The sequence below is a fragment of the Astatotilapia calliptera genome, chromosome 15, assembly GCF_900246225.1.
Source record: "Astatotilapia calliptera chromosome 15, fAstCal1.2, whole genome shotgun sequence".
NCBI classification, from domain to species: Eukaryota; Metazoa; Chordata; class Actinopteri; order Cichliformes; family Cichlidae; genus Astatotilapia; species Astatotilapia calliptera.
Genome location: NC_039316.1, coordinates 1,500,958 through 1,523,350, shown reverse-complemented (window position 1 = coordinate 1,523,350; position 22,393 = coordinate 1,500,958). Strand labels below are relative to the sequence as shown.

At 39.8% G+C, this 22,393-nt stretch overlaps 3 protein-coding genes across 12 annotated transcripts; 1 reads left to right on the top strand and 2 right to left on the bottom strand.

Moving 5' to 3' along the window:
- Nucleotides 1-134: 134 nt before the first annotated feature.
- Nucleotides 135-9,435, bottom strand: LOC113037514 (cholesterol 24-hydroxylase-like). Its single transcript, XM_026194699.1, has 15 exons — nt 8,960-9,435; nt 8,817-8,894; nt 8,645-8,726; nt 7,462-7,535; nt 5,804-5,890; nt 5,533-5,671; nt 5,330-5,440; nt 3,892-4,054; nt 3,442-3,507; nt 1,615-1,687; nt 1,447-1,531; nt 1,157-1,267; nt 723-811; nt 532-598; nt 135-444 (listed from the first exon to the last, which is right to left on the bottom strand). Exons 1-15 carry the CDS (start codon nt 9,106-9,108, stop codon nt 304-306), a joined length of 1,515 nt encoding a protein of 504 aa, XP_026050484.1. The 5' UTR covers nt 9,109-9,435; the 3' UTR covers nt 135-303.
- An 849-nt stretch (nt 9,436-10,284) lies between these two features.
- LOC113037512 (cholesterol 24-hydroxylase-like) lies at nt 10,285-16,382 on the bottom strand. The gene is made up of 15 exons (XM_026194697.1): nt 16,108-16,382; nt 15,960-16,037; nt 15,794-15,875; nt 15,328-15,401; nt 14,889-14,975; nt 13,995-14,133; nt 13,798-13,908; nt 13,544-13,706; nt 13,229-13,294; nt 12,102-12,174; nt 11,934-12,018; nt 11,568-11,678; nt 11,337-11,425; nt 11,141-11,207; nt 10,285-11,058 (listed from the first exon to the last, which is right to left on the bottom strand). Exons 1-15 carry the CDS (start codon nt 16,254-16,256, stop codon nt 10,906-10,908), a joined length of 1,527 nt encoding a protein of 508 aa, XP_026050482.1. The 5' UTR covers nt 16,257-16,382; the 3' UTR covers nt 10,285-10,905.
- Nucleotides 16,383-16,502: 120 nt separating this feature from the next.
- Nucleotides 16,503-21,767, top strand: LOC113037515 (uncharacterized). 10 transcript variants are annotated; one of them, XM_026194708.1, is made up of 13 exons: nt 16,503-16,570; nt 17,444-17,469; nt 17,779-17,864; nt 18,013-18,045; nt 18,142-18,232; nt 18,640-18,711; nt 18,820-18,908; nt 19,021-19,123; nt 19,385-19,487; nt 19,567-19,619; nt 19,731-19,809; nt 20,030-20,918; nt 21,027-21,767. In XM_026194708.1, exons 5-12 carry the CDS (start codon nt 18,194-18,196, stop codon nt 20,560-20,562), a joined length of 1,071 nt encoding a protein of 356 aa, XP_026050493.1. In that variant the 5' UTR covers nt 16,503-16,570; nt 17,444-17,469; nt 17,779-17,864; nt 18,013-18,045; nt 18,142-18,193; the 3' UTR covers nt 20,563-20,918; nt 21,027-21,767. The 10 variants fall into 10 exon arrangements, 8 of the variants coding, with proteins under 8 accessions (XP_026050493.1, XP_026050491.1, XP_026050486.1 ...); XM_026194706.1 differs by having other exon boundaries at nt 18,640-18,908; nt 20,030-20,527; nt 20,727-20,918; XR_003274633.1 differs by having other exon boundaries at nt 18,640-18,908; nt 20,727-20,918.
- The last annotated feature ends 626 nt before the right edge of the window (nt 21,768-22,393 follow it).

The window sequence follows — 22,393 nt, the reverse complement described above, 5'->3', positions numbered from 1 at the left end:
TGCCTCCAAACATACCTTCCCCTTTTACTCTTCCTTTGTCTTCAGCCAACAGCAGCACAGTTTCTACAGACTCCCTGTTGGCCAACAAGTAGTTTTATATTCATTATTGTAATAAATAAAAAACACGACATAACTTCATATGAATATGCTATGTATTTAAATCACACCATTATTGTTTTCATTACAAGGTTTTCTTCTTCTTTTTTAAGTGACAGTTTTAGATATGAATAAAAGCCCAGTTTTACTCTATAGACTACTATGACCTCTTCTAATGTATTGGTGCTTTATGGCCATTTATTCTTTTTATTCCCTGTGAGCGAAAGAGCAAATTACTCCACTCTTAGGTCTGAGCATTCCAGCATCCAGGATGTCAAAGGTCTGTCCTGGCACAAGAGTGAAGTCAAACCTCTGGAGCAGTTTGGCCATCACCACTTTAGCCTCCATCTAAAAAACACAACAGCGCCCACAGAGATGAGTCAGTGTGTTTATAGGTGAGCGGGTCTTCATGTTGACTTACGCTGTCATCCTCACCTGAGCAAAGTTCTTTCCCAGACACGAGCGAGGACCGAGGGCAAAGGGGTAGTAGCAGTAATAAGGCCTTGAACAGATAAGAGACAGCCTCAGTTACTTTGAACCGTTTCACTCATTTAGTCTGAGATAATAAAGTGTGTGCAAACATTAAACGTAATAAAGTCAGCATGGTGAAACAGTGTTTTTCTTACTTGGGAGCATCTGGGTGAAATCTGTCTGGATCAAATCTCAGTGGATCCTTGAAGAATCTCTCCAGTCTCCCGCTCACATAGGAGCTGAACTAAATATGAGAATAGGTTATTTATTCGTCTTGATTCCAGGTAACTGTCTTGTAGGGCAAGACACTTTACCCTACCGCCTACTGGTGTTGGCCAGAGGGGCCGATGGCGCGATATGGCAGCCTCGCTTCTGTCAGTCTGCCCCAGGGCAGCTGTGGCTACAACTGTAGCTGCCTCCACCAGTGTGTGAATGCGAGAGTGAATGAATAGTGGCATTGTAAAGCGCTTTGGGTGCCTTGAAAAGCGCTATATAAATCCAATCCATTATTATTTATAATTATATAAAACAGAAGTTTATTTTCTGCTTTGAAGCTAGAAACACATAAAAAAAAATATCTATGACTCACTACAGCAACAAATCCTCCAGGTATGTGGACACCATCAATGACCATGTCTTCAGCAATATCACGAGATGTGGCCGGAGTCACGGGATAAATTCTCAGAGTCTCTTTTAGCACCTGGGGGAAGATTACAACGTTTATGGTGCATCTTGTTTTATAAAAACAAGACTGAGAGCCTAAGTTTACTGTTGATGCAGTCTTTCATTGTCAGTTGACTAATTTTGAATCCATGGGTGAACATGAGATTACAAATCACACTAAAAACATTACCACAATTTTCAAATTGCCACATGTACCTGTGACAGGTAGACCAACTTGCCCAGGTCATCGTAGCTTATTTCACGTTTCATCCCAATAACATCGTCCACTTCTTTCTTCGCTCTGAGAAATGAGAAAACTCCATAAGAAACCAAAGTTCACTTGTTCTAATGGAAACTGTTATGTGCTATATTTTGACTTTTTACTTTTCCAGTATATCAGGATGTCTTCCGAGTTCCATGATGCAAAAAGCCAGCTGATTGGCTGTTGTTTCTTGGCCTGAAATACCACAAATGTATCAAAATTGAATATTACCACCATGAAGCTCAATAAAATGTTACAACATACACTATATACAAAAGAAGCTGCTGTTTTTCAAGTTTCAAGTTTAGCATTTCCTCCATTGCTTAGCATTTTTGAAACCAGGGGTCACAATCAAAAGACAGCTCAGACGGTGAAGCCAAGAGCACTGCACACTCATGATAGCAGCAAGCCATTATTTAGATTCCTGTTGATGCAGAAATCTACAAATACCATGTACTTCAGCATAAAGACTCGAATCAACAAGGCACAAGAAACCTGTAACTCCTTGATGCTGCTCTGGACTACAAAAATCAATAACATCCACCAGCAACTCAGTTCAATTGTTGTGTCTACCCCCTCTCCAGAACCTTTTCTCTATTTTGAGCCGTTTTCCACTTTCCATCTTCCTGATTTATCTGATATTTCTGAGTTTATATGTAACTCAAAGCCTGCCACATGTCATCTTGACCCTATGCCTACAGGGCTTGTGAAATCCTGCCTCTCTTCCTTACTCCCACTCATCTCTGCTATCATTCACTCTTCACTCACCACCGGTGTCGTCCCCTCCTTAGTCAAGATTGCTTCAGTCACTTCGTCAAAGGAGCTTGCAAAGAAGGGCGTCTGGACTTCTTTAAGTTACTTGAAGACGTTTCACCTCTCGTCCGAGAAGCTTCTTCAGTTCTAAGGTCAAATGGTGGAGAGTCCCAGATATAAACCTAGTGGGAGTGACCCCCCACAGAGGGACAAAAGGACCCCCTGATGATCCTCTAATCGCCTGAGACAAAGAGGATCATCAGGGGGTCCTTTTGTCCCTCTGTGGGGGGTCACTCCCACTAGGTTTATATCTGGGACTCTCCACCATTTGACCTTAGAACTGAAGAAGCTTCTCGGACGAGAGGTGAAACGTCTTCAAGTAACTTAAAGAAGTCCAGACGCCCTTCTTTGCAAGCTCCTTTGACTACGATGACCTGGATGACTGAGAACCTTCACAGACTTCAGTCACTCCCATGCTGAAAAAACCTTCTTTAGATCCTAACAACTTTAACAACCGCCGTACAATTTCTAATTTACCCTTCATCTATAAAATACTTGAAAAAGTAGTTGCAGTTCAACTTCATTCACACCTGGATAATAATAACATCTACGAGAGATTTCAGTCTGGTGTTCGTTCATGTCACAGTACAGAAACTGCTTTATTTAAAGTCACTAATGATCTTCGAGTCGGAGCTGACTCTGGTCTTCTCACCATTCTCGTCCTTTTGGATCTGAGCTCAGCCTTCGACACGATCTCTCATTCTGTCCTTCTAAGCAGACTTTCCTCTCTCGGCATCTCTGACCCACTCCAGTCAGTTCAGTCTGTAGTCCAGTCTCTGGTCCAGTCACTCATTCATCATCCTGTTCAGCTCCCTGACCTGGTTACAACCATAGCTCCTTGACCACTCCCAGTTTATTCAACTGAAAGCATTCCACTCTCGTCTATTCCCGGTCACTTCTGGTGTACCCCAAGGTTCAGTGTTTGGATTTAAACCAGTCTTTGATGAAGGGGGCTTCATATATGTGGACGAATATGCTGTGGCAGTTAAGCCTTGCAGTGTGCCAGAAGGAAGCACAACATCCAACTTATTTTGTAACATTTCACAGATCCATCCAACTACCCATCTACTTTGTTAACCGCTTATGCTCTTCAGTATCACAGTCTGCTGGAGACACACGAAATAACAGAGACTCACCTGCAATGAAGAATGTCACGAAATTGTCCAGCATAAATTCCTCATCTTCTTCAGTCATGATTTCCTCTGAAACAATAAGAAAATTGACATATAAATTAATATTTGGCTTCCTTCTCTTTTTTTCATTTATTACACGTCAGATGATACAATGTCTTCTGTGTTAATGTCTCTATCAGTCATCTGTTTATATTCGGCAAAGCTTCCAAAGTGTCCATTTTCAAGCGAATCACAGAGCCAGCCTTCCTGATCAGTTTATTTAGTTTGCTGGTGTCATCGGCATGATGTCGCTTCTTCAGCATCAGCACGCAGACCACAACAAAGAACACTCCACTCGCCACAACTAAAAACTCAGTGTATTTGTTTACTCTTGTGTGTACTATTCACAGCAATTTAAAATCAATGCTCAAGGCTTACTGAGTCTATTCAAATGTGAAATTTAGGGATTACAACCTTGGTTGGCAGTTTTGATGATTTGTGTCAGGATGTCCTTGGGGACCTCGTCACCGTTTTCAATGGCGGCCTTTCTCTCAGCGATCCACTGAGATCCAGTTTTGCGCAGCAGGCGGCACGCTTCCCTCACCTCATTAATGTATCCTCTGTTCTTTGGATTAAACTGGAATGGCAGATTGAAAAAGTTAACATTCCATGCAACAAGACTTGCAGTACATACTTTCTTCTTCTTTGGCTCTTGGAGGAGGCGGACGCCTCCCCCTCTCCCTCCCTTATCTTCTCTGCTGCTGCTTCTAGGTGTTTGTCTAGTCTCGTCTAACTCTAACCCTCAAAGAGTTTCTCGGTCTTGTTCTCTAAAACCTAAAGAATTATGGATTTGATCAACTGGTCCCGTAATGGAATTGACAACCTGCTAGGCTTGGGAGAGCCCGATTGTCCTGCAGAGACGTTTGCTGCCGGATACTCCATGGTCGGTTGCGTCGTGTGTCTGGCAACACTCGACGGAGGACATTGAACGACATCTACCAATTTGGAACCACGATAACGGAGTTCGGGCTGATTGGAGCTGGCTTGGAGCTGGCTTATCGAAGAACAAGAAGCGGCTACAGCTGTTCAAAATCCCATAAGGCTGGCCAACATGATAGACGATTGGCAGGGCTGGGAGTACTCAGACTGTGTTTTGAACGCAATATGGATAACATCTTGGAGAAGAACAATGGGAATTGAGATAATTGGTGACCAGTGATGGACATTAAACCAACTGTAAAAATTGGATGCCGTTGTTTGCACTAAACCCAAACATTCACCAGCTTCACTCATGTGGCTATCCCACCGGTGCCAGCTGAAGGCCTGCCAAGGTCGAAGCTGACTGGAACAACAAATTCTTCCCATGATAACAGGATTGTTGTCGAACTCTTTGTACCTCATTCAAGGCCACCTGGGTCAACTGGAGACTGTTGACTGATGCTTAACCGGGCGTGGTGACATTTTCTCTCAGTTGAACATGGGATACACACACACACACGCACAAAACATGTACGCTGATACTCACTATCACCCTCCCTCCCCCGAATCCAACGCCTCCTCCCATGCTTACCTCCCATCCGATGTGGACACCGGATCAGCTGGAGGTGCAATCGAAGATTGCAGTGGACCCAGATCAGCTGTACACACTGGAATACTCTCCCATGTTGCTTGTCTGTGTTTTATTGTGTTATGGTGTGTTGATATCTGTGCATTCCTGGATTATCCTTTTGTGTTACACATTTCGATGTTTTTTTTTCCTTGCTACCTAGCCTGACCTGTCTCCCCAATGTGATGTTTGTGTATTCTATGTACGGTCGGCAAGGTCTGTCATCTCAGTTGTGGGCAACTGCAACTGACAAATAAAGGCTATCTCATCTCTCATCTCGCTCATCAAAAAACACTAAAGTAATACCTCGAAAAAGTTGTCTCTAATGTAGTGAGCCATCCCTTTCAAACATGTCTCAATGGCTTTAGGGAACTGTGAAGTGTTCTTCAGCAGGTCCAAGTCCACCCCGAAAGCAACCTGAGATTTATCAAGGAAAAACACAAACATGAGGAAATATTATTTGGATAAAGACTGCTGTAAAAGCTGTAAAACTGACTGTAATATAAAACCTTAGTAATAACATCCAGGGTAACATAGTTGACAAGCTGGAGCATATTAGCTTCTGTTTTACTGTCAGCAACATCTGCAAGTTTATCCATCAGTTTCTCTGCCCTCTCATTGAAGGTTCCCATCAGACCTCTCAGATACCTGGAAGTAATGATAGCTTTAACCGGAGGAGCCAGAACCTGCCAACAAACTACCACAGAAATTCATTTGGAAAAAAATCAGTGGTTGAACAAACAAACTCTTTTGTCTTTTTGTGATAACTGTGAAACTCACAGGCTGCTGAATGCAGGGTCCATGATCCGGCGCTGTTTGTACCACTGCTCATGATCCCGTGCTGTTGCCAGGCCGTTGCCTAAGAGCCTTCAAAGAAGACAGTTGACAAAATACGTTATTTTATTCCTCTGAGTTTTAGTTACTGTTAGTTTTGCTTACTGTTGGCATTCAGGTTGCATCTAATCTAAATGTTCCTATCTGGTCCTCCTATAGTTTTAAGCTGTGCGTGCCATCTGCTGTCTTCTCTTATTATCCTGTGAGTATATATTATCTCTGTCTCCCTTTGTTCATTGCCACATTGCCCCTCTTCCCTCATGGTTGCGTATTACCTTATTCTGTGTTTCCCAGAAAATTCCTAGTGTTTGGATTCCTCGTTCCTGCCCAGTTATTGTTTGAGATTTTATGATTATTTTTGCTAGATTTGAGTTTATGTTCTGTCTCCTGAATCCACATCCTGCCTGCCATACAGCGAATACATGACAGAACGACGCGATCCTGATGGACTCACCGAGCTTTCTCAGACTGCCTCCACAGTGAGGGAAAAAGGCTACTTAAGTATGTGATAAAGTATTAGTACGTCATTGATTCCCATCTCTGCAGTACAGTCAGTGTTGGGGAGTAAAGGAATACATGTACCGCTGTTACGTATTTAAAACATAAAATATGAGTAACTGTATTCGGTTACAGTTACTGTTTATAAGGGTGGTATTTAGAATACAGTTACTTTGTTGAAATAAAGGGATTACACGGCGGTCTTTTCCTGTTTCATATGTTCAGCTCTGCCCTCTCTATTTTTGGTAATTCCACACCGGTGGAAACAAACAAAACACGCATTAAGAGGCTCAAATGCCAAACAGAGAGCCTGACGAGCCCAGTTGTAAGTAAGCTATTAAGACTCGAATGTACACCGTGTTCGTGTTTTCCTCCAAAACAATAAGTTCCGTTGCAGCAGCCTTTCAACGCCTCTCTCTGTCTCTCGCTACCAAAGTTGACCCAGACAACAAAGTAAAGCTAGTTTTTGGCTACGAGCCCGACACGAACCCGACGTATTAGCCAGAGGTCCTTTACTACGGTTCAGAGCCACAGACCTGTTTTATATACACGCGGAATAGTTTTCTATATGAGATCGCTGCAAAAAGTGCAGCCTTACCTAATGTCCACCTACTGTTACTCATTTATATTAAGATTTAAACATCTAGTTGCTAATGGTATGGTGAGTAGCCTTCAGTAATAGTAATAAATCACACAGCAATAGGACATTCATTAGTTGTTAAAAGGCATGATAATATATTAAGTAATCCAAAGTATATTACTTATATATTAAGCAATTACAAAATACATTTTGGGGCATGTATTCTGTAATCTGTAGTGGAATACATTTCAAAAGTAACCTTCCCAACACTGAGTACAGTGGTGGTCTGTATTATACCTGTGAGTCTTAATCTTAGTCCAGGTGTTAAACAAATAAGAGTATTGCAAAGCTCACTCCACCTCTAAATATTGGTAAATGAATGCAAAGTATCACACTGGTATCTACTGATATCTGCCTTTGTTGATCAATTCCAGCCAGTAACTGAAGTTAAAACGATATCAGTAACAGCACAGCCTTTTAGAACTGGTGCATCGCTACAAAAAAGCGCCTGATAAGGCAGTCTTACCTTTGACCAAACAGGTTGGCAAGTCTCTTATAAACAAGTTTATCTTTGGGGTATTTTGTGGACATCAATATTTGCTGAAGCCAGGAGCAGAAAGACAGAAAAAAATTTTTTAGAGAAAGAAGATTTGATACGAATATTATCAGGAGTTATGCTTAGTGAAACCAAAATGTCAGTAGTTCACACTTTGAAGTTAAGGGCAGGATTTGTGCCAAGCACTTTCACACACTCAGCGGCGGTCCTAGCCTGTTTGGCGCCCTGGGCGAACGGATGATCTGATATCGTCGCGTTGTTGTTCCTGGAACAGCATAGTAAATGTTGTTCCAGGAACAACATTGCAAGTGACCAATCACATTCTTGTGACGTTATTCTTTGGCGCGCCAAGCCATTCGTGCATTTATGAAATTCCAATGTTCCAAGGACAATATCAATTCTGCTTAGCGTTTATTAAAGGGTTAGGGTCAGGGTCCGTTGATCGGCGGACAGAGGCGGTTTCTCGCAGCTTAAGTTTTTTGTTTTACGGCGGTTTTTCCCGAAGTCGCAAAAGTATGACGTCACAACATTCTGATTGGTCACTTGCAATGTTGATCCTGGAACAACACCAGATCGTGCCTGGGCGAACACTCCCTCTGGCGCCCCCTCTGGCGGAATTATAAAGTGGAATTGTAAAGCGCTTTGAGGGTCTCAAAAAGCGCTATATGAAAGCAATCCATTATTATTTAAACCAACTGTTAACTGTATATTTCTGTACATTTAAGTATTATTATTATTCATATTGCCGCATTCATTGGCCTTTTTTACAATTAATTTTATTGTTTAATCACATTAAAATGTTCCTAATTTAATGTTTAACAGCACTTGAAAAAGGCAAAATCCCATGTAAAATTAGGGCAACAAACTGTATTGTCATTACTGAAAATAACCGTATTTTCATGAGAAAGTTATTTTCTGTTATTTTGTGGTATTATTTTGGCGCCCCAGCAAATGGGCGACAGAAAACCGATCGGTGCCTATGCCATTCCCAATACGCGCTGGCATGATGTCGGGGCAGCATGAATACGAGCAATTTGTTTTTATTTTTTGCCGATGCCCGTGATGCCGCCCCCCACTGCGATGCCGCCTCGGACCCATGTCGCCCGTATTAAAAACCGCTACTGCACACACTCATGTTGTTGTCACAGTTTACCTTTGTTGCCTCGGGACAGGACACACACACTACAGCGTAATGCAGAGCATATATCTTGTAGACAGGCCCATACTCATCCGCCCTGTAAAAGACATACTACCGCATAAATGATACGTTTTATCATTATTTATTAATCACTCCTACACACAACCATCGTTTACGTTCAAATTACCACTCCAGAAGTTTCTGGTGCATATTTCCGCCATTTTTCATTATCCTCAAAAGCGATGCTGAGTGTCCGAAGAGAAAACTGGGGAAGAAATCACGTGGTCAGCGTCGAGCAGTGTCAGCAAAAGTGCCGAGAACTTTACCTACCTGTCCGTCGGTGGGCCGGGTATGTGGTCATATTTCATATGAATGTGTTTAACATACAAGCAGTATCCGAGAAACACAACGACGAGCAGAAAGAAGAGAAAAGTTAGCGTCTGAGCAGCCAAAGACAGAAGTAAGCTGAAAACTGCCATCCTGAGAAATATCCCGTAGACGTCTGCGTCAAAGATGGTTATCCTTTCTATAACACCGCGAAGGATCCCTGGTTCAAGACCGAGGGGAGACACAAACAAGCCTCAGTGAAGTCACAAGCTGGTTTACCCCAGTGTCGTCGTTCTAAACTCGCATTAACGGGAGATCCAGCCGCCGTGGCTGTGGCGACCCTTTGGGAGGAAAAACAAGGGAGCAGCTCCAAATACCGACCGCACACAGCCAGATCTAATTAGGCGGAAGTTCGACATAGCGTACTTCAGAGAAGAGAGCCCACGGAGACGCACTGAATGTCACAGCTTTCGTGCTGTTATTTTGCGAACATTGTGAACAAGTGCAAAAACCCTCTACAGTTTAAAAAGGCTACTGCTGGGATTTATTAAACAGGCGCAGTTTCGATTTTGCGACATAAAGGAGTGGGCCTTTTTTTCGGCTTTGTATTTCATATGTGTTTGCAGAAGTTGTGCTTTCAGAGCGCAATATTTTGGGAAGAGAAAGGCGTCTAATTGAAGCTGAATTTCAGGCCAATAGAGGGCTTTGAGCTGGCGCACACACTTGGTAAATCTGCCTCTAAGCATCATCTTTAGTAAATAAAATGCATTCCACCTTAAAAGCTGTCGGCACCTGCAGGTTTATTAATTACTTAAGGTTAAGAGATCAGAGTCCCGGAACACTCTGCTTTGTTCATATTAACATTATATTCAAGTCTTCTTCATCAAGAACACAAGAAACAAGATAAAAGCAAATAAAATGCATTCATTTCATCTTATAGTGCGAGGCGTTTATTTATCTCAGCAGATGAAAATGTCTGACATCTTCACTTTTCGTTTGACAGCCAATAAACTCATCATCCACCAGTCTTTCATCACGACTTCTGAACCTCTCCCGCTGTGAAATTTCGTACCTTACGCCGTTTATGCAAACTTTCTGGATTTGTTTCAAATTAAAAGCGCTCACCAGACAGTAATAGAGCTTTTCTTAACTGGGCTCTTATTCTGAAACATTAGTAGGAACCTCTTGTGAAAAACTAAACCGTTAAGAAAAATGGCACATAGGATGTGTGCCTCTGAGATTTCACTCTCTAATAACAGTTTGTTAATTCATGTTATTACTGTATACAGTTTGTCTGAGGTAGAGAAAGGGGGCAACTTCTCAAAACAGACATTGTATTTCAGTTTTATTTCATTTACACAAAAGTCATGTTTAAATGAGTGCTACAGGCAGTGGCTATGAAAAAGCAACTGCAATACATTTTGCAGTTCTCTCCATATTTTGCTTACAAGGAGCCAGATTTTCCTTTAATTATTTAAAGTGGTATTAATCATTCAAGCATACAATAGGCACCTATAACTCAAGTGATGAATCAGTGATGTGTCTGCACATAACAGACAGCTTTGAAAGTGTCTTTTATATTTAGGAAATTTGTTACTAACAGAAAAGAAGTTCCTATGTTCTAAGCAAAATAAAAGAAATTAGCTTTGCACAGTATGTGTCTGTGTATATTTATATGTGTGTGTATATGTGTGTACATACATACAGTAGCAAATGGTATTGATCCTAGCTTCCTCAAAAATGTTTCCATAATAATAATAGATTATTCCAGTGAAGACATAAAAATAGTTATAAGCATTTCATATGAATATATTGCGTGTATTACGATCATACATGAGACTATTTTCATTACAAGGATTTCTTTAAAAAATCAGTTTTCAGACAAGAGTAAAAACTCTGCCCCACCATATAGATACCTATGACCTGTTCCAATGTGAAGTCCGTTAAGATCATTTATTTTTGTAATCCCTGTGACCCAAAGTGCACAACACTCCACTCTTTGGTCTGAGTGTGCCAGCATCCAGGATGTCAAAGGTCTGTTCTGGGACGAGAGTGAAGTCAAACCTCTGGAGCAGTTTGGCCATCACCACTTTAGCCTCCATCTAAAAAACACAACAGCGCCCACAGAGATGAGTCAGTGTGTTTATAGGTGAGTGGGTCTTCACATTATGTTGTCATCCTCACCTGAGCAAAGTTCTGTCCCAGGCACGCACGAGGACCGAGGGAAAAAGGGTAGTAGCAGTAATAAGGCCTTGTTGAACAGACAAGAGACAGCCTCAGTTACTTTGAACAATTTAACTCATTTTATCTGAGATAATAATGGGTGTACAAACATTATTATGTAAAACATGTCAGCATGGTGAAACAGTGTGTTCTTTACTTGGGAGCATCTGGGTGAAATCTGTCTGGATCAAATTTCAGTGGATCCTCGAAGAATTTGTCCAGTCTCCCACTCACATAGGAGCTGAACTAAACATTAGAAAATATTGTATTTACTTATCTTGATGTTTATACAGAAGTGTATTTCCTGCTTTGCTAGAAACACATCAAAAAATACATCCATCTTCAAACCAGGAGATATTAAAACATATTTAAAATCTTCACAACTTACAAGAGCAACAAATCCTCCAGGTATGTGGATCCCATCAATCACCATGTCTTCAGCAATATCACGAGATGTGCCCGGAGCTGTGGGGTACATTCTCAGAGTCTCTTTTAACACCTGGGAGAAGATGTATACAATTCATACGGCACATCTTGTGTGTGTGTGTGTGTGTGTGTATATATATATATATATATATATATATATATATATATATATATATATATATATATATATATATATATATATATAACACCGTTCTACTCAACAGAGCAGTGAAAATGCTTAAAACCACAAATCTCATTAATGCAGAAGACCAAGGATACTTTAAGATACAGAAAAATAGTACCACAATTTTCAAATTGCCACATGTACCTGTGACAGGTAGACCAACTTGCCCAGGTCATCGTAGCTTATTTCATGTTTCATCCCAATAACATCGTCCACTTCTTTCTTCGCTCTGAGAAATGAGAAAACTCCATAAGAAACCAAAGTCTATTTGTTATAGTGGAAACTGTCGCGCAATATATTTTGACTTTTTACTTCTCCAGTATATCTGGATGTCTTCCAAGTTCCATGATTGCAAAAGCCAGCTGATTGGCTGTTGTTTCTTGGCCTGGAATAGCATAAATTACACACGACATTAGGCAGTACAAAAGATGTATGCAGCTATTGTAACATCATTCACTGGTCTGATTGCAAAGCTGCAAGATGAGAGTTTCCACCATCTTGATTCCAAAAAGAAAAGGATGTGATGATGAGGGGGTCAGCCCACACACCTGACATTTGACTGACAAACCAATGAATGTGTTGTTTAATACTACAGATCGGCCCCAGCCACCTTCTCCTCAAAGACAGTATGGCTAGCATACTGGTTTTTGATTCAGTGTTGACCCAGGATGAGTGCCTGAGCCTATAAACTCTGCAGGTTTTACAAAATCACATTAAAAACAGCACCACTGAAAGCCATTTATGGAAAAAGTCATTTTTCCATAGACTTCTATAGGAACAGGAGCAACCGCATATATCGCCATTTCGTGGGCTTCAGAAAGAAAGCAGGTTTAATTCACTTCCATTTTAAAGTTCACTTTTAAGACACTGTAAAAGACCACGGCAGACCCGGGTGCAAATTCATGCTTTGCAGCATACTTTATTGACTCACACGGTTGCTGTTCACAATGCTCACAGAGCTGCAGCTCTCCCGCTGCCTGCTCAACATTATCGCAACCACAAATACAGCACCCATTACAATGCGTGATTGCACGCCCCGCCACAGACACAAAAGCTATTTCCATCTTTGATATACAGTCTATAACAATACATCCATCATCTGGATGGTCAGTAGTCCATGAAAATGAATGTATGTTGTGAATACCTGCAATAGATAACATTTTATAAAGATGAAACCATTTGGCATTAAGTTAAAAATTGATGCTTAAAGTGGTGACTGCATTGTGCGCCTTTTAACACAGCAAACCTTTTGGTGTTCCACAAAGATAGAGCAAGCCCAAATTATTGTGTAATATTTCATACATCAGTCCATTTTCTTAATTGTTTTCTTAACCTATCCCAGCTGTCACTGAGAAAAAGGCACTATCCTCCCTGATCAGATCGCCAGTCAATCACAGGGCACTACTTCTAACATCAAAGATGAAATAACAGAGACTCACCAGCAATGAAGAATGTCACAAAATTATCCAGCATAAACTCCTCATCTTCTTCAGTCATGCTGTCCTCTGAAATGATAAAAAACTACCTATAAATGATTTGACATCTACCATGTTAAGATGTGCTCTCATCATGAACAGGTACTAACACAAACCTCCAAGGAGAGTTCATATGGGAGACACTGAACTTGTGCTGTCCTATCATTTTTTTTCAGTGTGTTTATTTACTCGTTTTTATGCTCTTCACACAGATTCAACAAGATTCTATATTATTGCTCTTATCTAGTCTAGTCTAATGTGAAATTTGGGGACTCCAACCTTGGCTTGCAGTTTTGATGATTTGTGTCAGGATGTCTTTGGGGACCTCGTCACCGTTTTGCATGGCGGTCTTTCTCGCACTGATCCACTTGGCTCCAGTTGTACGGAGCAGGCGGCACGCTTCCCTCACCTCATTAATGTATCCTCTGTTCTTTGGATTGAACTGGAATGGAAAACTGACAGGTTTAGGATGGCATTCAGATAACAATGTTGTTGGCAGAACTACTGCATAACAACAAACGCTGAAGTAATACCTGAAAAAATCTGTCTCTAAGGTAGTAAACCATTCCTTTCAGACATGTCTCAATGGCTTTAGGGAAAGGTGAACTATTCTTCAAGAGGTCCAAGTCCACCCCAAAGGCAACCTGAAATTTATCAAGAAAAAAGTATACACAAATATGCACACACACACTCACCCTTTGGAAGGGTAAAAATGACTGCAATATAATACCTTAGTAATAACATCCAGGGTGACACAGTTGACAAGATGGAGCATATTAGCTTCTTTTTTACTGTCAGCAACATCTGCAAGTTTATCCATCAGTTTCTCTGCCCTCTCATTGAAGGTTCCAGTTAGACCTCTCAGATACCTGGAAGTAATGATAGCTTTAGACGGAGAAGCAGCACATCCAAGACATCCCAACAAACTATCACAGAAATGAATTAACGGATACTGTTGCACAGAAAAAAGAAAAACCTTCCTACTATCTGCTACTATCTCCCTACTGTTTCTACTAGTTCTCTAGGTGAAATTGCCTTGTTGATGCCAGAGATGGGATGAGAACGTCCAGACTGCTACAAACTGAGTAACTACTCATTACAAATCCTCTTAAACTGGTTTCTTCCACCTCTTTCCATCTCTGTAATATTCTTTGTCAATATTTTTGATATTTAAAATTGAGCGATTTTTGATAAATTTGTGCTATTTGTCAAATTTGTAAATTCTGTAACATGTTGTATTATTTAATTAGTGTAGTCTGTTACTGTAACTGTCTTGGAGCAACTGTAATCCAAATAGTTTCCTTAGGGATTAATAAAGTATTCAGAGTCTGATTCTTAACCGTGCTAATGAGTTCACTGTGTTCAAATGGGCTCCACAGTCAGCTCTCTAATTCCAGCTGAGGTCCTTTAGGATGTGGCAGATTTGAATGATGGATGCACAGCCAACAAATGTGCAGCAACTGCATGATGCCATATGGACCAAAATACCAAAAATCAACCAAAACGTATTTCCAGCACTGGTTGAATGTATGCCATGAAGAAATGAGGCAGTTCTTAAGGCAAAAGTGGTTTCAGCCTGGTAAAGGCAAGGTATACCTTATAAAGCAACAAATGCATAACTCACGTGCTGCTGAACGCAGGGTCCATGATCCGGCGCTGTTTGTACCACTTCTCATGATCCCGTGCTGTTACCAGGCCATTGCCTAAGAACCTTCAAAGAAGGAAGTTGAGAAAACATTCTCACAAAACCCAATTCCTAATTGCTGTTAAAATAAAAGCATTTTTTTCAAAATGTCTTCAAATGGAATAATCATAAAAATATATAACATTTCTCATTTTTTAAAGTATATTATAGTGCACACCAGATCTGCGCTGGCTAAATCAGCAGAGGTAGTGTATTGAAGAGCTGGATGACTTTAAAACAGTTTGGTTATTTATTCATGAAAAGACATCATTTTATCGTGAGAATTTAATTTTGTTCCACTGATAAAGCAAAATGTAAATAAACAAGTCTGATGCTAATGTAGAGAAGCAACCTAAGTAGCCTGATAAGGCAGTCTTACCTTTGACCAAATAGGCTGAAGAGTTTTTTGCAAAGAAATTTATCTTTGGGGTACTTTGGGGACATCAGGATTTCCTGAATCCACAAACATAAAGTAGAATCAGAATCAGAAGACTTTATTTATCCCCAAGGGGCAATTAACAAACAATGTTCAGCATATGTTGAAGATAAGAACAATAAGAACAGGAAATAGGAGTGAAATAATAAATACACAGAATATACAGTATATACAGTTTTAAAATTAAAGTGACTGAAGGTGAATAAATAACTCTAAGTGACTAAAAGTGAATAAAGTGTCAGTAGTGTAGGAAGAGTGTAGTTTATGGGTGTGGGAAATGAAATGAAACATTGCAAGAAATTGGATTTATGCAAATATTATCGAGAGTTAGGCTTAATGTAGTTATTTTTTATTATTTGGCAATTTAACAATTGCAGGATTTCTGCCCAGCACTTTCACACTGTTTCACCTTTGTTGCCTCTGGACTGGACACGCACACTACAACGTAATGAAGACCATTTGTCCTGTAGACAGGCCCATACTTCTCGGCCCTGTAAAGGACATGCTGACCTTTAAATATTATTAATCACAACTTTTTAAAAACCGCACAAAAACATCGTTTACGCTCCACTTACCACTCCAGATATTTGTCGTGTACAACTCCGCCATTTTTCATTATCCTCAAAAACGACGGTGAGTGTCCCAGAAGAAAACTGAGGACAAAAACAGCTGGTCATTCTCTGGTAATGCCAGTACAGGGGTTTCGACGACGGCTTCACCTACCTGTCCCTCGGTGGGCCGGGTATGTGGTCATATTTCATATGAATGTGTCTAACATACAAGCAGTATGCAAGAAATGCAACGATAAGCAGAAAGAAGAAAAATGTAAGTGATGGAGTTGCTAAAGTCAGAAATACGCTGAAAACTGCCATCCTGAAAAAATGTCTGATATATGTCCGGGTTAAAAATTGCTGCTCTTTCAGTTAGGCAGCCCCAGCCTGAAAGAAGACGGACTTGTTTGGACGATCTGATTTCCTCGTGTCAGCATTTTTGTTCCCACATCATCATAATTAATGTTGTTCCAGGTTCAACATTGCAAGTGACCAATCACCTTCTTGTGACGTCATTCCTTTGCGACTTCGAAATACCCGCCTTCGATTATTTCGAAATACAAGTGAAGAAGCGAAAAACCGCCGCCTGTCCGCCGAATTTGAAGTCAATTTAGGATACTTTCCTTTAATAAACGGTAAGCATTATACATATGTTCCTCACTTGGCTTGCTGTTTGTTTGCTAGTGATAGGCTACTTGACGACAGCATTAGCTAACCGGTGTTCCCCAACTTTTTGGGTGTTTCGTGACCCGGGGGTTGGGTCAGGCAAAATTGCAGTAGCTTCCCTGATCATTTTACAAACATAAGTGAAGAGAATCTGGACTAAAAGGCCTAGACTTATGGTTGTGTGCTGAATCTATGACTCAAACTATCACCTGGAAACATAATTAACTGGTCCATAGCTGTGAAACTGGACATGAGTTCTTGATTCTATGGAGATTAACAGTAATCCAGAAATTTACAAATTTGTCCTGGTACATCGCGTAAATGTTGTCCCTGGGACATCGCGTAAATGTTGTCCCAGGGACATCGCGTAAATGTTGTCCCTGGGACATCGTGTAAATGTTGTCCCTGGGACATCGTGTAATTGTTGTCCCTGGGACATCGTGTAATTGTTGTCCCTGGGACATCGTGTAAATGTTGTCCCTGGGACATCGTGTAATTGTTGTCCCTGGGACATCGTGTAATTGTTGTCCCTGGGACATCGTGTAAATGTTGACCCAGGGACATCGTGTAGATGTTGTCCCTGGGACATCGTGTAAATGTTGTCCCTGGGACATCGTGTAATTGTTGTCCCTGGGACATCGTGTAATTGTTGTCCCTGGGACATCGTGTAAATGTTGACCCAGGGACATCGTGTAGATGTTGTCCCTGGGACATCGTGTAGATGTTGTCCCTGGGACATCGTGTGATAGCTTGTAAATAATGGAATGAAAATTATTGATTGTTATTAACTTGTGAAAAAGAAGTGTAACAAATCCACATGTTATGTTCTTACACCCTTACAGAAACTGTGACTCCTTCACAATGTCAGGTAAATGTCAACTCATGTTGAATAATCAACCAATCAAGCCTTTTATTATCACATGCAATGTTACACGTACAACTGCAATGAAAATTTCACCCCCTTCTGACCATACATATATTGCTTAAACATCACATTGGGAAGACAGGTCGGAAACAGTTAGGAAGGTCAGAAAACAATTTAATTAATAGATGAGGGGAGAGGAGGAGAAAAAAGAACTACAACCAGACAAAGCTCCTAGAAGACTGAAATGGATGATGGTTGCAGCATGCAAAAAGAAAACGATATCTGTTAACTACAGCATATGCTTTCTCACAGATTACCTTGTGGGAGTAGCTGGACCAAACTCTATTGGTATTTCAAGTTTGAAATCCCTGTTTGACCAGACTAACATTTCAGATGAGGTACCTCTTGACATAAAAATCCTTTTATGTTGTCATAAAACTAATGTTAAATTCTGCTTTAAATACACTTTATTGTACAATTTACTTAATGAATCGTATTCCTTAGTTCTGTTTTTATTTATATGTATTTATTTATTTGTTTTATAAGGTAATAGATGGCCTAATCTATTTGCAGTGTGAGGTATGTTGAAAAGCTTGTTTGATCATAATGACATAGCATGTTTACGTTTTTTGTAATGTATTTGAAAACATAGGTGTATTTATGTTATTTTTATAGAATTTCCCTCACATTTATCCAATACCAAGCCAAATCACTGGAAAAATTTTGGATGGGTCCACAAGAGCACAAAAGTGCATACTTTTTGAAGGTATGACTTGGACTGTGGTAACTATGTTCTTATCACAAAGGGTTTATAAGTTGCCACTATAAACAAACAGCATTTTCCAAAATTGAAGCCTTGTCTGAAGAACCTGAAAAATACCTTTCTGAAACCTTTTCTGTGTAAAGACTTGTTCAAAAGCAATGCACACAGATTAAAACATTTCTGTCTTGGCCAACTGATAAAGAACACCAAAAATTGAGTGGTGCGTGTTGAGTCTGTGGTCTTGATTTGTTTTGTACACACTATAGAAATTAATGTAAACCAAAAATGACACTTTCTATATGTTTGTGTATCTGCAGAATTAATTACAAGTCTCACCTGACAAGCTTTTGCAGTTTTGCAGTGTCATTCTTGACAGAAAAACATACTTGTCACATTCTTTTTATTTTCAGAAAAACATCTTTCAGATGTATGAGAAATTGATTGGAGCCTGTCTGGAAAACGGCAGCCACTGGACCTTGTTTGTAAGTTGCACAGATTTTGCACTCTCTCTAGTGCATGATACTTTTCAGTGTCCCTCATTAGGAAAGCTCAAGGCCCAAGCCTACCATATCCATCTTTTTACAAAACAGTTTTGTGACATACCCAAGAGGACCATAGTCTATATGAATTCATTTGGCGAGTCGGAGGTCAGAAAAAGTGCGGTGTTGAAAAACTGGAGGTAATTAATTAACATATTTAACATAACATATTTAATTTAATTGAAATCATTACCGAACGTGGTTATTGATTTCTCTATATGCTTTTTATTTGTAATAACTGCGATCTCTCAGCTCATTTGCTTCAGCAAGAGGCTGCGCTGGAGAGTGGACCTTGTCACATGTGAGCCACCCACATCAACAGGATGGGAACTCATGTGGAGTGCATGTCATAATGGTACTGAAAACTATAGCTTTAACCTATATAAGTAATGTTTACATTTTTGCCTATTCAGTTTTTAAAGCCTTAGAGGCAGGATGGTAAAATCTCAATTTTTTTTGTAGATTGAACCATTTCAGCAGTAATGCTTCGCTTTGGTTGCTCTGTTTTTGTTTTTTTTTCTCGGGGGGGGGGTTAAAAACAAACAAACATTTCTTTGTTAATCTAATTCTTTTTGTTCTTTCTTTTTTTTTTTTCTTCTTCTTCGTCAATTATTAGTTTGCCCAATCTCTCATTGATGGTAAAACACAAGTGGAGGAGTACAACACTGAAATCACAAAGCTCAGGTCCCGACTTTGCCACTACTTATTTTCCTCAATAGGTAAAGATAAAATTAGCTGCCTTCTTTTTCTCTAACATTGGAAAATGTAACTTGTACTTAAACAAATTATATTTTGCAGATCGAACTAGGAAGTGCAGTCAGTGCTGGTGTGTGATTGCAGCCAAAGACCGGGTACACTATGACATGTCCTTAGCCATATAGATTGTTTATTTAATGGACTTTGTTCATTTGCTTTTTGTTTGTTTATTTCTTCTTCTTCTTCTTTTTTTTTTTAATTCACAGGTGCAGTGCCAGAAATGTGGTGCATATAAGCACATGCGTTGTTCAAAGTCTGTTTGTGGCATCTGTATCTTCTGTGAGAGTAAGTCACAATATAACTAAACAATGTCCAAAAATGTTTAAAGTGAAAAAAATTTCGTAATTTTGCCTTTGCACACCCGGACTGTGTAATTAAAGTGGACGTTTCAAGATCCAGTTTTTACACAAAACTATTTTAGACATAACTGTGTCGTATTGTGGGGATTTCTCTTCACAATTAAATTGATATAGTGCTGTTTATATCATTCTTCTTTATGTAACAGCACAGTGCAGCACAGCAGAGGGAAAGGAGTTGTGCAGCATAGTGGGTGGCTATACAGGAGGAGCAATAGAAGTAGCCAGTGAAGAATGTCATCAGGGAAAGCATCAGGCAGCGAATGACAAAGGAAAAGTTCCTAAGGGAGAGAACATCTGCAGCAAATTGACAAGTAACAGTGAGATAGGAAGACTGACAGTCAGAGATGAAGGTACACAGACTGAAAGAGATGAAGGTACACAGACTGAAGACAACGAAAAAGAAGCAGAAGTATACGGCACAAGTCTGAGTACAGATAATGCTGCTGCTGATGATGTTGACAGGATCGATGCAGATACAGAATTCCAAACTGATTCAGAAGGAACTAGTACAGTTTACAGAGTGCATGGTCGCTTATCTGTACCAAGCTCAAAAAAGAAAACCTACACAATAACAGAAGACGAGATCAAGCGCAGAATCAACGCAGAGAACATGTCAGTTCATTGTTTTCAGAGGTTTGATTGGGGTAGGTATACATTTCGTGATTTTGATGTCACCTGAAATAAATCCGGGTTACTCGTATCAATGAAGTGACAATGTGGCTGGAAATTGTGCATTTGCTGCAACATATACACAATTACACCATGTAAACAAAAGCATTTAACTTTGTGCGCGTGTGTGTGTCTCTCTCTGCTCTTTTGGTGTTTGCACTTTTTCTTTTTTAGGGCCGTAAAGCCAAACTGCCCGCAATGATTCTTGACAGGCCTAAGAAGGCCAAAACTAAAGTAAGTGTTTAGTGTTCTGAGTGAAGAGGAGGCTGGGGAGCTAGCCCTCGGGTTTGCCGGAAGATTGGCCTGCGATGTCACAACAGACATGGTCTGTAAAGGCATCGACCATTCAAGTGCTGATATGACAAAGTAAGTTAGTAAAACAATATGAAAGTTGTATCTTTTTTGGTATTATTTGTCATTTCCCCGTATTTGGGTTATTGGTGTAACATTGTTAATCTTACTTTCTAATAACAGACAGACTCTTCTCAAAATCCAACACAATCTGAAACATGAGCTGACTGATTCCTCAACCTTCAGTTTGCTGACACACACCTTTGGCCCCGCTGCACTGGATTCTGTCATTTCATTCCTGTGTGAAAAACTTGATCTTGTCTCTTAAATAATGAAACCTTTTGTGACTTTTGTTTGTGCTGTAAATCAGAATCTTGAAAATTGTTCATTGTTGTTCTAAGTTTGTGTTAACTATTTGGCAAAAATGATTGGTTCCTAATCCAAACAGCATAATGACTGTTCTAACACATATCTTAAAAATGCTACAAAGAAAGAAAATTATCACATATGTTTCAATATGAATGTAATTGTGTCACACTCGGTTTGTAGTAGCTTTCCTGTTTTATTTTGAGTTTTGGTATGTTTACACTGTTATTTTTATTTCCCGTGTGTTCGTCTTCCCTTATTAGTTTTACTGTATTTAATTAGTCTGATTTAATAACTTATAATTATTTACTTTCCAGTGTGTATATATGCTCCTCGTTTGGATTATTGTTTGTTTGAGTTCTGCCTGTCTTTTCTATTAAAGATTTGGACTATTAGTGGACCTCGTAGGTTTTTATTCTGTTCAATTGGTAATTGACTGGGTTTAATTTAGTGGCCTGGAAAACAGGCCGGAGGGGTCTGGTCATTTTAACCCCCTAAGACCCGAAATCTTCCATGGCATGCATTTTTAATTTCTCTTTGATATTTGGGCCGATTGGAACCCGATGAATGTAAAAAGAAAGAATTACCAGGTTTTGTTTTTTTTACCTAATTTTTGTTTCTGAGAAAAATGAGAGCCACATATGAGGACATTAATTTGAAATTTCGATAGAACAGTTGCAGTATAATGTCCTCATAACTGTATATCAGGCACTTGTTGATCAAGATTTAGTATTTTGGTCTAAATAACCCAAAATGTGATGTCCACATGTGTGGACGCCAGGCTGGAGTAAAGTGTTAGAGCTATTTATACCTATGTAAACTTTTATACACTGGTTTTTACCTGTCTTGTTTCAGAAAGGTTTAAAAGGGTAATGTCCACAGTTTATTTGTTTATTTATTTGTTTGAATTCAACATATTTTATTAAAGTAATTGAGCTTGAACACAGAAAAAACTGAATCAAATAATCATAAAATCAAATCACTTGCACTATACTGAAGTCTAATCTACTCTGAGCTAATGCCGGTTTCCAACACTAATGATCGGGTGAAGGAGAGAGATGAGGGTGTGCACGGCCACTGGTGCTCTTATCCCTGTTCTTTGTGATACAATCCAACAGGAAAGCAGTCAAACCCTTGGACATTAGCCAAGTTAACGTTCACAAATATATACACACAGAGGAACT

Coding starts and splice junctions, on each gene's coding strand:
- LOC113037514 (XM_026194699.1), bottom strand. CDS start 9,108: ATGGCAGTTTTCAGCTTACTTCTGTCTTTGGCTGCTCAGACGCTAACT. Junction 4,055..5,329: donor TTAGAGACAACTTTTTCGAG/GTATTACTTTAG, acceptor CTGCCATTCCAG/TTTAATCCAAAGAACAGAGG. Junction 599..722: donor TTTCACCCAGATGCTCCCAA/GTAAGAAAAACA, acceptor TATCTGTTCAAG/GCCTTATTACTGCTACTACC.
- LOC113037512 (XM_026194697.1), bottom strand. CDS start 16,256: ATGGCAGTTTTCAGCGTATTTCTGACTTTAGCAACTCCATCACTTACA. Junction 16,038..16,107: donor CCCGGCCCACCGAGGGACAG/GTAGGTGAAGCC, acceptor TTTTGTCCTCAG/TTTTCTTCTGGGACACTCAC. Junction 11,426..11,567: donor CTGGAGGATTTGTTGCTCTT/GTAAGTTGTGAA, acceptor TCTAATGTTTAG/TTCAGCTCCTATGTGAGTGG.
- LOC113037515 (XM_026194705.1), top strand. CDS start 18,194: ATGGGTCCACAAGAGCACAAAAGTGCATACTTTTTGAAG. Junction 18,233..18,639: donor AAAGTGCATACTTTTTGAAG/GTATGACTTGGA, acceptor TTTTATTTTCAG/AAAAACATCTTTCAGATGTA. Junction 19,124..19,384: donor GTGGAGTGCATGTCATAATG/GTACTGAAAACT, acceptor GTCAATTATTAG/TTTGCCCAATCTCTCATTGA.